The sequence below is a fragment of the Epinephelus moara genome, chromosome 20 (genome assembly GCF_006386435.1).
Source record: "Epinephelus moara isolate mb chromosome 20, YSFRI_EMoa_1.0, whole genome shotgun sequence".
Lineage (NCBI taxonomy): Eukaryota > Metazoa > Chordata > Actinopteri > Perciformes > Serranidae > Epinephelus > Epinephelus moara.
The window spans coordinates 31,993,293-32,009,680 of record NC_065525.1 but is presented as its reverse complement, the minus strand read 5'-3'; the positions used below and the strand labels follow the sequence as shown (position 1 = coordinate 32,009,680).

General features: G+C 42.0%; 1 protein-coding gene across 1 annotated transcript in view; it reads right to left on the bottom strand.

The window, feature by feature from the left end:
- Positions 1-14,390, bottom strand: part of tmem117 (transmembrane protein 117) — a 69,496-nt gene extending 55,106 nt beyond the window's left edge. The window contains exons 1-2 of the mRNA XM_050074005.1: positions 14,039-14,390; positions 12,095-12,402 (exon numbers count right to left, since the gene is read on the bottom strand). Of these exons, the coding sequence (XP_049929962.1) occupies positions 12,095-12,374 (280 nt within the window). The 5' untranslated portion in view covers positions 12,375-12,402; positions 14,039-14,390. The remainder of the gene's footprint in view (positions 1-12,094; positions 12,403-14,038) is intronic.
- Positions 14,391-16,388: the final 1,998 nt, after the last annotated feature.

Below are 16,388 nucleotides of genomic sequence, written 5' to 3'. Positions count from 1 at the left end.
GACCACAAAGAGACACAAAATGACTACAAAGAGACATGAAATGACTACAAAGAGACATAAGACCACAAAGAGACATAAGACCACAAAGAGACATAAAATGACCACACAGAGACACAAAATGACCACAAAGAGACATAAGACCACAAAGAGACATATAATGACCACAAAGAGACACAAAATGACCACAAAGAGACATAAGACCACAAAGAGACATATAATGACCACAAAGAGACACAAAATGACCACAAAGAGACACAAAATGACTACAAAGAGACATGAAATGACTACAAAGAGACATAAGACCACAAAGAGACATAAGACCACAAAGAGACATAAAATGACCACACAGAGACACAAAATGACCACAAAGACACATTAAATGAAATGATAAGTGATTCTTCTTCTTGATCGATTTAAGGTTTGGTCTATAAAATGTCAGAGAGAAGCTTAAAAATGTACCCCACAGTTTACTTTGTCGAACACTCCTAACCAAGAACATATTGAGTTTGCAATCACATAAAGCAGAATAGAGAAGTTGTAACCGTTTGCCATCTTTGTTTACTAGATTGCTTCAGCAATTAAACCATTACCATAATTGCTGTTGAATAATTTCCCTGATGATAAATTGAAAGACTAATTGTTTCGACACTGGTATGAATAAACGCAGAGACATGAATTCACTCTCAACAGCAACACACACACGGACAATAAAATACCTCGCAGCGACGCACACACACAAAGCACGCAGAGAGCCTCTACCCTGCCACCCACACACACACACACACTCACTCCACTCTGACCCGCAGCCACACAGTGCCGTACATAAGCCATCTCAGCCTTTGCGTGGCACAGTAATAACATATGACAGAACCCAGATGGCATCCTGCAGGCTACACTCATCAAGATCAGGGAAAGGGGACGAGAGGCACTCCAACAACAGAGCAACCAATGACATGTCTCACATTCTGTAACACACACACACACACACACACACACACACGTACTACCACATTACACACACAGAGCTCAGCTGAGGATCCGATACTGCCAACAGCTCTGTGATTAACCGAAACAGGTTTTCACATTACTGTCACCTTTTCTTGTGCTGTTCACAGTATTCTGGAGCCTGGAACGTCTCCTGTAAGCAGAGATGAGCGGTCAGCCTTTGATTGAATGTAAGTGCCGGTAATAAGATGCAAAGGAGGGTTTAATCCAGTTAGGATGCTGCTCCACATGACTCAGAATTACCCTTCAATTTACCGTTTAGAAGTCGCAGAGGCTTGGAGAGATAGGTGAATATATTATGCTAATACTGAGACTGAGGCAGCATGAGAAAGAAGTTAAAAGCAGTTTCACTTTTCCAACTACGGAGATGGGCAGTGAGATAGTCATGTGCTGCGAGGGTAGGCCCCTGATACAAAGCTTCAGTGCTGCAGTGCTGCATCACTGCGTAAATAAAAGCTAGTTATGTATGAGGCAATTTGCAACTTGGACAACCTGACTGATTAGCCTTTTTTTTTAATCATAAGAAAACAAAGACAGAAGATACAAGCAAAGAGAAAGAGACTACTGGTGACAACCAAACAGAAATACCAGAGTAAAGTCCAAATAATGTCACCGAAATAGGACTAATAACACCAACATGTCACCTCCACAATCCAATATTCTTTTGTTATTAAAAGAACAGATTGACATTTTGGGAAAGGCACTTATTTGCTTTCTTGTCGAGAGTCAGATGAAAAGATCGATACCACTCTTTGCCAATGCACCTGCCCCTCTAAAGTTCAACATGTTACATCTTGCTTCTTGAATCTGTACAAAAACTGCGATGCACTTCCTGGATGACTTGTCTTTTTCTAGACTCTGATGTTTGTGTGGATGAAATGAACAATAAATAACATATGAAATATTGATAGCTAGCAGTGTTATCTACTTTCTTACCCCCCCCCAACAGAGCCAACCCAGTTGTTTCCTCATACTTCCAGTCTTTATATACTGGTATCGACCTTCTCGACTAACTCTCGGCAAGAATGTGGTACCAGTGTATAACTGTAATAGGTTTATATTTCACCAAATCCATCTTTTGTATTTGTCCATATTCTGTTGCTTTTTTAATATGTTCATGTTGGTCAATTTGATTTTTGTTCTGTGACCTCAGGCATTTTGGTGGCCTCATTTCCTGTAGATTCGCGCTATCCTCCTCACTCGTTTTCCAGACCCTGCGAGGAGAGGTGTGTTTGTGGAAAGCTGGTCATTAGAAGTTCCTGTACTGATTTTAATGTGTTGCACAGAGAATATATCCCCCTGGTTAGCGAGGCAGACATTGTCCTAGTCTCCTTTCTCGTCATCCACAAACACAATGCAGAACTTGTAGCGAACTGAAGTGTCAGGCCAGACTGGTTACAAATGCACTAAGTATATTTGCCAAAATGTCAAATTATTCCTTTAACTTTGTAGGTTGGATAGTGGTTTGAATGTCTTCGTTGACTACATCTGCGTGCACCCTGACATTCCACTATTAGGGCTGTTTCATAGTCGACGCATGGAACGTGAGCAAGCAACGCAAGCAACGCAAGCAACGCACTTCCTCTCATAGTCAACACATTGAATGCAAGCGACACGGGCGACACTTGAAATGCAATACATGGCTCGCACAATAGGGGGTAGCAGAGTCACTGGTACATTCCGGCTAGCTAGTATTGCTGTAGCTAGCTAGTATCGCTATTTTATTAGAGTGCAGGAAACTAGAACTGTCATATAAATGGGGGTGTGCCCGTACTAGTTTGCAAAGTTTTTACTCCTCGCCCGCCATATTTCATACCTGCTTCTTCTGTGAATAACAAAAAGTGGTTAATTTCAAGTATGTTGCTTGCATTATCACCCCCGCTGGCAACGCATGGTATTACACGCGCCGTGTATCACAAAAATGGACAACACATTTTGAGACGCAAGCACACATCATGGCGGCCAATGCGTCTGAATGAAACGGCCCTTAGTCTGAATCAGGGGCGTCGTTTCAGCAAAAGCTAAGGTATGGCAATATGACATGACGTCACAGAGCTACTGATGATGGAGTTTCAAAAATATGAACTTATATAAAACTTCACTTTGGTCTTTGACCTGTCAGAAGTACATACTATGCTACTGAAAACTGTTTCAAAGGACATGAAGCTGTTTCTCACATTCATAACAGGCTACCTCATGTCTGCATGTAATGCACGACTTGGTGAGAGCAGTGAAAACATCGGACCTATTTCGGCGCATATTTCAGCACCACGGACAGCGAGCGGACGTTTAATTATCATTAGTCATGTGTTTAACTTCACAGAAAATAAAGAAAATAAATTAATTACAAGCTCATTTCTAGAAGATAACCAAGGGGTCCGGTGTATGAAACACAGTAAAACAAAGGCCAATTTGGTACAATACTGTATAGGCGAATTTATTGGAGTGTCTCCAGAGACCGAAAATACAAGCTTAACATGCCGACATGAAGAAAAAAACCCCACATACAATCAGACAGGCTTCAAGACATCATTTAGACAGGCTGTCTACAGCAGCAGAGCAAAATGCTTTTACAACACACAGATAACTCACATAACTCATAACTCGCGGAGGAGCGAAGTGGCGAACAATTTGATTCAATAACACTTGGTATTCACTAACACTCACTGATGAGCATATTATTGACCTATTTACAATGAAAACAACCAGCCAGTGCGTCTCGGACTATCTAACATATCACATCTGATCACTTGCAACAAATATGAAGGACACTCACAAGTAAGATGACTACAGAACCTCTCTCTTTTTTTTTCTCCCGATTCCAAGGTAGGGCAGCTGCCATACCTCGCCATACCTAAATGACGCCTATGGTCTGAATATGAAAATATTCTGAATTTCATACTGGTCGTGTAAACAGCAAACTCTATTTAGATATTCTGAATTAATGTAAAACTTCAATTAAAAGCCTAGTCCCAATTAAACACCCAGCCCCTTTTACAAGCCTGGTGTAGCTACATATTTTGACAAATAAACGCCTGTCTCAATCAAACTCCTGGTCTGTTTGTCAAGCAAGTAATAAAGTTAGCTGTTAAGTTCTTGCATACAAATATAAATGTTTCAACTTTTGCCAGTGTGGAGATGCTATATACTGTGAGCTTGGTTAGATTCTCTATGATTCAATTGTTCAGTTCATTTTACTAAAACCACAAGCACCAAAGACTAATGCACTCAGAAATACAGGCACGGTAAACAGGAGACACAACAAAAAAAGGTGGTGACTCACTTCTTCTGATGCAGTCATAAAGTCAAATTATGTGTGTCAGTTATTCATATCCCTTTAGTCCGTAAGGGTGCTGACATCAAAAGAATCTCCAGCTGTTTCACTTTTCCATATTTTGCGGTGATAAACGACATCTGAAGACACTATACTTAGAGAATGCACAGCTGAATGTAAACGTGAATATTACTGGAATAATCATTTTTATTAGCCACATAAACAGCTTAGTAGGAATATTGTCTTTATTGGAATAAGGGCAAAAACTGGGATATTTTGTGCCTATAAACACTGTCAGTGGATTTCATACCGTCCACCTCCACATCATTTTGACCTGTAGCACTCTTATTTTGTTGTTCTCATGGATGTTGTCAGTTAAGGTTTAAGCATCCTTCGCTGTCACTTCCCCTCGTCTATGGAACAGACTGACATCTGCCAACTTGTATCAATAACTTTTTCTAAATCTGTCTCAAAAATCCATCCTATATTTCAGTCTTTGAGTGATGAGTGATCTTTATATGTTTGCATGTGAGTGTGAGAGTGCTTGTGTTTTTACTAGTCAATTATTGACTTGTCTTACGGCCTCACTTTTAGACTTGGTCAAATGAACCCTAAGTGTACTGCACTGCACATCCACTTAAAGCGACATTTTCTTAGTTATCCTCTGTAAGAGAAAAAAAAAATTGCAACCTACAGTAAAGTCTTTGACCATGAGCCCAAAGGAGCCGGTTTTCAAATTTAAAAAGGTGTCTTAATCTAACTCATGGCTGAATGCAAACACACCACACTCAAATGGAAATAGACATCTTACAGACCCTGTGACCTAAGATTTAATATAAATGCATAATGACAGCAAGTCTCCCTCTGAATGACCAGAAGTCATTGGCTACCGCCCACTCCATTAGAGAGCACACATAGCCTTGAGAGGCCGAATGGAACAGCATAGGTTGTTCCTTGAACCTCAAATGCAGTCTTAAATCACATAATCTGTCACAAGCTATTCATCACCAGGAGTTTATTCTGTTTTTCACCAGCAGAGAACAATACTGTGCACCTCTGCCTCCTCTGAATAGCAACATGACTGAAATACGGAATGTAAGGATTGCAAAGCAATGGTTATGCGACAACTGGATTAACATTTGTGTGGGTTTCTGAGGGGGTAAATCATATATTGTGCCAAACACGGGGGAAAACACTAAATCGCTAGCAGGAGGAGGTGGTGTAATTGACTGCAAAATCTTTTCTAGGCCATCATAAATGATAAATGATCCAGGCGATGTGTCAGCTTTCAAAAACAATGTCTGTTTCCAGAGTTGGTACAAATTGATTTGAAGTTAAGCATAGCTGCAAACAGAATGAGCGTGAAAATGACTCCGGTTACGAGAGGTATTATATTTGTAAAATGGCACCAGAAAAACACAGTCGCAGATTCTGATTCCAGAGTGCCTTTTCCAGGTACTCAACCCTTTGTATGGGCTGTGTTTTCTACCAGAAGTGTTCCCACTGCCTGCCTACAGAAGAGATCTGCAGGGCTTTAGTGGAGACATCATGATGTGCAGTAGGTGGGTCATGTGGGCCCCTGTGACAGATCTATAATAGATGATAGATTTTACAGTGGGCCTGGTGCTATAGCACAGCTCTCCTGCCTTACCTGTGATTACATAACTGAAATGTTGTGCAGGACACATCTCGCCTCTCCAACTCTCAACAATCTCTTTGCCACAAATTCACTTCATCTGTCCTCAGTACACACACACACACACACACACACACACGGACCTGTTCACTCACACATATACCATCACACATTCACACACACACACACACACAAAACATCATCACTCTCTCGCACTTACAAACACACACACCCACACGCAGAAACACAAACCATCTGTTGGGAGGCTTGTTGAGGCACATTAGCTGTACCTGGCTGCAGGATGAGCTGCACTACACTGTCCTCTACACCCTCCAGCCAATGTGAGTGTGTCCTGATCCACATACACTGGGCCTCAGTGTAAAATCTCACACAGAGATACAACTAAAGTTCATGTGTTGAAGCACCTACTTAACTATTATGAGTCATGCAAATCAGAAAATGCTGATGAAGTAATAAATCGTGGCTCTTCGGATTGCACGGTATTGACTGGAAAAAAGTGCTCTGTTTGTGCTGAGTGTGACATTTAAATGATGCACACAAATTTAAGCTCTCACCAAGCTCTACTAGTCACTTACGCTAGTTGTTGTGGTTTTATTTTCCCAAGTTACTGGTCGTCTAAACAATAATTTTCTCTTTCCAGAGATAGTGTGCGAGTTACTTTGGATAATCTACAGACTACACTAAGAAAGTTCCCATCTGAACTACACTGAACAAAAATATAAATGCAGCACTTCTGTTTTTGCTCCCATTTTTTGATGAGAATAAATAAAAGATGTAACACTTTTTCTGTGCACAGTGCACACAAAGGCTCACTCTACTTTTGCTCACAAATTTGTTTAAATCTGTGTTAGTTAGCATTTTGCCATCTCATTCCATGATCCATCCACCTGACAGGTGTGGCATATCAAGATGCTGATTAAACAGCGTGATCATTAGTCAGGTGTGCCTCAAGCTGGTTATAACAAAAGGCTACTCTAAAATATGCTGATTTATGACACAACAAAATGCCACTAGGAATGCACAAGATTGGATTTTTGGCCAATATGCTGATATGTCACAACTCATTTGACCAATAACCGATACAGATAGATATATCTACTTTTTTCCCCGCCTAATTTTCTTGATCGAATCTCTTCTGTAGTGGAATTAATATCATATTATGCATGCATACTCTTATCATAATGGCCCACCAGCAGAAGGAGACATGAAATACAATGCTTTTTAATGTATGGTAAATTCATTCATTGTGCAAATTAAGAAAAAGCATGTTGGCCAATTCTGATATTTCATTTTAAGGGAAATATCGGCCAATACCGATGATGTGCTGATATTATTGTGCGTACCTAAAAGCCACAGATGTTGTAAGTTGTGAAGGAGTGTGCCATTGGCATGCTGACTGCAAGAATGTCCACCAGAGCTGTTGCACTTGAACTAAACCTTCATTTCATTAACGTAAGATGTCTCCAATGTCATTGATGTGACTTTTGGCAGTACATCCAACCATCCTCACAACCACACTACATGTGTAACCACAGCAGCTCAGGACCCCAGCTTCTTCTTCTGCAAGATGGGCTGAATCCAGCCACCCAAACAGCTGATGCAACAGTTGGTTTGCAGACAAAATAATTTCTTTTCTTTTTTTTCTTTTAAAGATTATTTCCTGTGCGTTTTTTTGGTTTCATCAGATAGAGCAGCTGACGATAGACAGGAAAGGGGGGAGAAATAAAGAAGGGAAAACATGAGTCAAACACCGGCCGCTGCTAAGAGCTCAGCCTACATGGACTGCCAGAAACCGTCCCATGGACACTCATCTCAGTGGCTAGTCTCAGACAATCTTGCAGGTGAAGAGGCCGGATGTAGAGGTCATTTGACCAGTTGGATGTACTGCCAAATTCTTGGAAATGACTTTGGAGACAGCTTATGCTAGTGAAATGAACATCAGTTTATGGGCAGCAGCTCTGGTGGACAGTCCTGCAGCCAGCATGCCAATAGCACACTCCCCCAAAACTGGGAGTGGTATCGATCTCATCTAACGCTCAGCAAGACCCACATTTCCCAACATGCCAAACCAAACCAAAACTATCTCCACGGAGAAATAACACTATTAGCTGGGTATTTGTTGGCACCATAGATGAGAGGTTTTCAACCATATTTGACTGGTGACACCATTTTAGGACACCAAATTTACATGGTGCTACCAATTTAAGTTGTTGACTTGTGAATTTCAATACCACATTCTTTTGCATGGGCCAGCTTCAAACGCTGTATCTAAAAACATTGACATATTGCATTTCAGATCTGTTTCTATTAGGCCTGTATCAAATTAACCTCTCTATCTTAGTCATAAGAATTTCCGAGGACCCACAGCATTAAGTTCCGACCCAAAGGAAGAGAAAGCTCCTAAGTAAGGAAACACTACATTCAATGAAACGATTGCAACTTGAGAAGACAGAACAGCTGGTATTATCAGATCCACTATCTGTCCACCGTGTACAGGAAAACCACAGTCCTCAAAGCCATTTTCCATTTCCCCTCTTAGTGAGGATTCTGTATTTGCAGAAAGTATCATGTCATCATGCACTCCTGGCTTTCTATTTATGCTCAGAGAAGATGATCACTCAGAGTACTACCCCCCACCCCTCTGCCCTCTCTCTCTGTCTCTCTCTCTGTCTCTCTCTCTGCCCTCCAATTATAGTCATTAATGGTTCATCCCAAGAAGATAAGCCAGGGTGGCCAATAATATCCGGGCCTAAGTGAGTTGTGAAGTGACTGGGAAATGAAATGTGTGAGCTGAATAGGAAGCACTGAGAACTGCTGCACAGTTTAAACAAATGCCGGGCTGATGAGATTGGAGTCATAGCCTTATGAGAGGGGAGTGAAATGGAAGGAGTCAAGCTGTCAAGAGAGTGAGAAGAGAGAAAAGGTTGAGGTGACAAAGATGGCAAGAGGGTGAAACGGAGGAGCAAATGCATCAAGGAGGTGTGAGAGGTGGAGGAAGTGAGCAACAGGACTGACTTAAAAATGTGTAGCATGTGGAGGTGATGGATGTTTTTTTGCAGAGACTCTCAAAACCTGTCATAACATGTCTTACCAAGAAAAGTAATGAAAAACATTAATTACAGATGGCTGCATTCCATTTAGGTGTATCAGAGGCCTGCTAGAAAGCATGCTTTCTCACTGACATGGCTTACTGGGACACTTAAATGGAACAAAGCCATCCTACTAGGCTACTGACACTGCAGACATTTTGACATGTCATAAAAGGAAAAGCACAGGTGGAATTAATAACGTTAATGATGGTGCTGCTCCATCTAAGTGTCCCTGGAAGTGAGCCCAATGAGCAAGCATGCACAGTACCGGGACCCTGCGACTGACACACCTAAATGAAATGAAGCCATTATTAAAGGGGAACTCCATCTATTACACATCAGAGGCTTGATATCAAGTCACTTAAGTCAATGTCTGCTGGGGCTGAAGACTACAAGTTCGAAAATAATACATTTATGGGGATGTGGAAATAAAAAGAAGTGAGCTCACTAGACCTCTTTAGCTTGTTCCTCATCTCTGTCTGAGGCTAGGAGCTACAGGCTATATTAGCCACTACTAGCATGAAACTGAAAACACACCAGCGAGTCTCGTCATGTGACACGCATCAAGTGCCGCCCCAGCACACACCAGACGCATCATGCTGCAGCTCGTCAACAGACAGCCATGCAAAGTTATTACTACTTTTACGGAGAGATCTGTACTCCCTCTACCTCTGCATTAGCTTAAAATCATGTGTGAATGAACAGCCCCTAATTAAACCTGACTTCTCACCTGAAGAGCCAAGGCAATATCCTGTTGGCCATTGTCTTTATAATGACGGGACCATGGGTCCCTTAGCTCGGGATATTTCCCAACCTCAACGACAAGTCTCTCCTCCTCCATTCTTCGTGACACATGAGACACAGCAACAGCTATAGAGTTCTGAGTAGAGGAGTCAAGCTGCCAAGGAAGTAGAGAAAAGGAGCTGCTACGGGAGCTGGTATGTATAAGCAGAGAGCGAGTGGGGGGAAAATGCATTTAATAGGACAGTGGCGTGAAGTGCTGTGGGACTGCGCGTCTAGCCCCCGCCGGTGTGGGGTTGTAAATTGAAAATGGGTTTTAGCCTTAACACCTGAATCTCTGACCAAATTGATAGTGGTCGAGTTGCATTGTGGGTAATGTAGGCCCCAGGTTTTGACAGGGAAGACGAATGTGTGGAACAAAAATATATATATATATATCTGGTTCTGCTGCATTGTATTTGATCCCTTTTTTCATCTTTCCATCCTGAGCAATGCTACATGGGTGTAGTTCTCTTTTAATGTTACTATTACCTCCACTGAGGAAGTCATGGATTCAGCTCTGTTTGAGCGTCTGTCAGTTTGTCAGCAGGAATTACTGAAAACCACTGGCCCGATTTTCATGAAACTTGGTGGCAGGGTGTGGTGAAGCATGGGCCCAGGAAGAACCCCTTACATTTTTGAGCGGATCCAAATCACGGAGCAGATACACGAATTATTTGTCACTTTGCAACATATGGCATTCATAGACTGGGCTAGCACTGCATATGGCTCTTAGTTTGGACGTTACAAGCCAACATTGAGGGGGCTGAGGAGAAACGGTGGCAGCTAGCAGTGCAGTGCTAACAACAGCAACAGTGCCGACAGTTAGTGGCGTAGCGGTAGATTATGAGGAGGGTGTACAACTAAGTAGATGTGGGTATGCTCTCCTGTACATTCCAATGGCTTTGTGGCTTATAGGTTTATATACCCTCCAGACAGTACACGACTGGACATTACGCTTCCGCCACGAGGCTGTCCCACTACTGTCAGTCGTGACGGTGTTATCAGTGATGCCTAAATGTGCCACCAACAGCAACAGCACTGACAGAGCTAACAGTGTGATCATACAGCGGTGCTCATACCATCTCACATGAGCACTGCCACATGAGCACGGCTCTCCCGTGCACGCCCAGCCTGGTTAGTGCAGTGCAGAGTGGCGGCGATTAGCTAGCCAGAGGGGACATGAATAATAGTAGTTTGAATGTTGTATATTGCACCTTCAACACTGCGAGACAGGGTATTTGGCCTTTGCTGAAGTCTGTGCTCCCTGAGTGCCCTTCTACTTTTTCCTGTTGTGACATGCTGACCACAAAAGAGATCTGTCGGATGGCTGAGTCCCTCTGTGGCATATCAAATACAATATATATCATACGCTCTCTCTCTTCTTTTATGTAAGACTAAAATGGCTTCTCGTGTCTAAGCCTCCTCTCTCGAATAAACACAACAGACTGAAAAAAAAGTTTTTGCTTCTGTCTTTGTTTTTGTTGTTCACTCTGCACACGCAGCCCACAAGGGGAGAGTGGGTGTGAGTAGGTCGTGCATCTTGATAATTGGTTACAAGCCAAAAAAGGTAGAGAGCCACTGATCAGACACAAGCACGAAGAATAGGCCATATACTATGCACCAAGATGTTTCAAACCTTACTAGCATAATGCATTGATATGTATAATACATTTAGCGGCGACAGATTGTATTGACTTTGTAACATTATCCTATAAGTGTTCAAACCTTGTAGTACTCTCACAGATCTACTTGAAACTAGAGCTGAAATGATTAGTTGATTAATAAGTTATGGTTATTTTAAAACATTTTTGAGTAATTTCCTAATTTCTGCAAGAGTTTTGGCGTTTTGACCCAACCAAAAAAGCAATTATATGACATCGCATTGAGCTTTAAAGGAAACTTGTGATGGGAATTTTCTGATATTCTGAATTATCAGAAGAGTAATGCACAATGAAAATAACTGTTCTTTTGAACCAGAGTTTAAGAAGAACAGAGGAGATTTGCAAATCCTGTTTGACCCAGATCTGATGGTAAGTGAGAAGAAAGGCAGAAAATAGTTTAACGAGAAAAGGATGGGTGCAGGAGCGTTGCTACAAAGATGAGAGCTGATTAAAGACAAGAGCAGTGCCTTTAATTACGTTACTATTTGCAATAAAGTGGGGTATGAGTGTTAGGTGCTTTTCACTGGGTAACAGCCACAACAAAAACAACTCAGAAGGAAGGTTCCCTCCCTGAGCAGAGTCATTACTCTGCACATTCCCCTGAATTACTGTGCGCATGACTTACCAAAGAGCTGGCGGTGGAATATAAACTTCCCGGCTACCAGGCCAGTGATAATGGCCAGTATCCAGCAGATTACTTTCAGGATGTTCCATCCGAGGCCCGGGTACTTGTTGAACAGGAAGGAGAAACAGTTGCCCACCACGATCATGTGCGCCTCCGTCTGACTGTGAGAGACGGGGTCCTCGGCGAAGATGAGGAAGTTGAAGAAGGTGACGAGGTAGGCCACGATGAGACGCGACCACGGGTGCTGGAAATAGTAGCGAAAACGGGCATCTATTTCCATCCTGCTGAGCCCCCCAGCCACTCTACACCTGGGAGTCAGAGAGAGACAGACAGACAAACAGAGAGACAGAAAGTGCTTCTTTCAGTCAGATTACATTACACTCAAATCAGCAGGGGCAGATTAGAGTGAAAACATCCCTCAAACTGAGATTAGTGGTAGGACTATAACTGAGGTTTGGGATTATGCTAAATTCAGACAACTCCGAGAGTTCAGCACCGGTGCCAGCAGTGCACCTACATGGAGATTTCTTAGCAGCTCTCCCATGTACAACAAGATTATCCCACAAACATGTCAGGGAGGTCTTGATCCGTCTACGCCAAAGAATCAGCAGCACGAAAACAGGTTAAACTGCTCAAAAAAAGTTATTTAACAGTTTAACAAAAAGCTGAAAACAAGACATTTAAGCTCTAAAGACTAAATTCTTCATCAGGCAGTAAAACAGATTGGGGTGTTGAGGTGTCATACCTGGATAAGGCAGAATCTTGAAGCGCTTAGCTGCAAAGCGCCGGCTTTTAACCGGCTTATCCTCTCAGCCCTGCCTGCTCTGTGCTCCCTTCAAAAAATTGTGGCAGCATTACGTCGATGCTGTGCTCGGGAACACCTGCCAAGCGGCGGTGGCACTTGAGTAACTTCCCGACAGTCCACCCCTCTGTGTTTTTAGAGCCAGCCAGCTACATTCATTCACCCATGAACTTCACTCTGAACTCCCTCTGCTTGTAGCCCCACTGTGACTTCGCTGGACCGAACTTTCCCAAACCAGTTCCCTGCTTTGACACTGTTTCCTAAAATACCCCACAGTGGGAATATGGAGTGATGTAACAGCCTCACAAATAGAGCTGCCAAAGCGAGAGACCCATGTGGCTATTAAATTTCACTGGCATCATGTTTGTCTTGTCATTAGGTGCCACCTTGGGTGACACATAATGACTGATAGAGGTGGGATCACTTAATGAGCCTGGTGAAATGTGTTTCCTGGCTTTCTCCCATTCTGACCATTAAGAGGAGTGGCTGTGACAGGAAGGTCCCTTGACTCCCAGTGCCTTCTGGCAGGGGAGTCCCTAACATGCATGGAGAGACACTCAGCACCCAAAGGACACCCATGAAAACAGGAAAACATGCAAACACTACACAGAAAGGACTCATCATCCTGGGATACTCAGTGTGGCATATGGCAGTGAGATAATGATGGAAATGCATTTGCAAGATCTGTGATATCACACTTATCATCAGCCTCAGCATCCTTGTCATCCTGCTCATGGTGCATCCTCTAAACTCCCCGGCTTCCCTCTAACACGTAAAAAATGCATCAGGGCTGCCAGTATAAACAGTCTAAGTGCAACAAGAAATGGCCCCATTATTCGTGCCAGGTCTGGCAATTCCTGAATGGACTGCCGTGTTAAGAGCATAAGCCTGTGACCACACACATCCCCTCTAATGTCACAACAGCGATGACGCCAAATGTCACATCGCCGACCCCACGTATCTCGGAGATAACACAAGCTTGACTGGAATTATCTGATTACACAACTTTAATGTCGATGCACCCAGCGACATCTGGGACGGCCGAAATTCGCGCGAGCCCTAACGTTACCTGCCTGCCTGCACATCGGTATTTTTTTTTATACCCCATGTACATGTGCGGTAAATCCCCTCCATGAACGCACCTGCTCCACGCCGTTTTGCTCTCAGTCGACAGCCAGGACGAGCAGCCCCGCTCCTGCACGGCTCTCCTGCCACATCAAGCCGACAGCGGCGCTCTAATCATCCCAAACACGAGATGATACGGGAGGGTTGTGGAGGGGATTATCCATGCGACCTGTTGTTGGTACACAACAGAGGCACCCCCAAATCCTCTGCCATTGTGCTGGAGCGTCCATGCGCCGGGCGGGCTAGCTCAGCCGGGCGGTGCTTCGTCAGCGGGTTCCCGCCGGACGGTGCAGTTTCTGGGCTGTTAGCGGGACGCTGATGCTGTAGAGTGGATGGAGATAGCTGGGTCCACACAGCACGCATAGCATCTGTGCAACGCAATGAAGCCAACACATTGATTCGCCAGCGTCAAGCCGGAGCCAGTATAAACACACAACTTCCGGTAACCTATTTCAAAATAAAAGCGTAGTGACTAAGGACATGCATATAAAAAATAGAAATAGATGCTGACTGTGTTAATATTCTGTTAAAACACGTCCCGTTAATACGTTAATACAGCTCGCTGACCTATGATAATAATTATATAATACATTATTATTATTATTCTTATTTTAATAATTTATTTTTTATAATTATAATAATAATAAATACCCAACGCATAAATACACCTTAATTATTTTATTGCAATTATTTCATGTATTTATTTTTATTACATATATATATATATATATATATATATATATATATATATATATATATATATATATTTATTTATTTTTTCAAACTTTTTTCTTGTATTCGCCTCCTGTGATACTGCTGTTTGGATTATTTCCGGTATGATATTTGTAATAGGTGCAATGTCTTTATGTTGTTAAAATGTAAAAATTCCATTACTAAATTACTGATCCGCAAACCTTAAGTATTTGTTTATTTGTTGTTTTGTACTGTCATCTTCTAAAATTGACTTAAGGACATTTAAAGATGACTTATTTTTCCAATAAAGTTATTACTTTACATATTTAAATACATATATACATACAATACTTAATAGATTTTAGCCATTGCAACGTTCTTCTTTCTTAAAGTAGCTATTGTTTTTTAAATACTTCAAATAAAATATCAATTTTCCATGAGAAGTAATATGACAGCTGTCTGACAAGACTCGATCAAAACGCATAATATCGGCTAAATGTAGGTTTTTCAACGTATAATTATTACATTAAAAGGTCGTTTGAACGTTAAATGCCAGTTTAAGCTGTAGCACTGAATTTATACTTGTTTTTTTGTTGGTGACTCGATACGTGCTCTTATTTTGAAGACGGGTTCACATTGTTTCCGGTGTGTCTGTGTCTGCGTCTGCCGTGACACAGAGCTGAGATTCCCTCTGGTGACAGGATGATTTTGCTGCTGTAAAAATCTATTCATTCATTTATTTATTTATTTAAAGGAGGAGTAGGAGGGGCAGAGAGCAGAGACAGGAAGCCCGGTGGCTTCCAGATGTTTCAGGATTTCACGCCAAATAAGATCTGCTGCCACGAGAGGCGGAAATCTCCCGTTATTACAGATCAGAGACCTAAATCAACGCGGAAAAATGAAAATCAGTGACTTGCTTTAATCGTGGTCCAACCGGAAACCTGTGGTTGAATTTATAAAAAAACAGTGTAATAATTTTAGTACACCGTTGTGGGCTATAGTGTGCAAATACCAGTGACATCCTAGAAATAATGTATTTTAATAGCCTAAATGACATTAAAAACAGATCGCCTTTTGTTTATAGAGAGTTTCAAAAACAAATAAATAAAATTAAAACCCACAAATGTTCACAATAGTGTTTCATTAGGCTATTGTAACTTAATCATAAATGTCCCATCATTAAAGAAAAACTGCCTTTACTGCTGACCTCATTTTCTGAGCATCTCTGCAGCACATATTATCATAGCTAGTAGCAGTGGGTCCCTAGCAAAAAAGTTTGTGGGGCCCTATTTATTCCCCCTGTCACCTTACACAGTTAAGTTTCCATCAGGCAAAGGCTACAGTTCTCTGTAGCCTTTGCCTGATGGAAACTTAACTGTGACAGGAAACAAACCACCACTCCTATGATGGATCAGGCTGCTGCTGCAGAGCCTGGCCTTTTCTGTCTGTCAGTTAGTTTGAGATTATTTGATTTAACACAGCTTTTTGATTAATTTGCCCCATGTGAGCACAAGCTAAAATAAAGTATTAAAAAAGTTTTTGATCCAGGCCCCTTTAAAAGACAGGGCCACAAGATTAGGTAATACAGCAGGACCCACCCTATAATTGTTACTTAAGTAAAGCAAATTAGTGTACAGATTCATAAACTAATTTTACCTTAATTCAAATATGTAC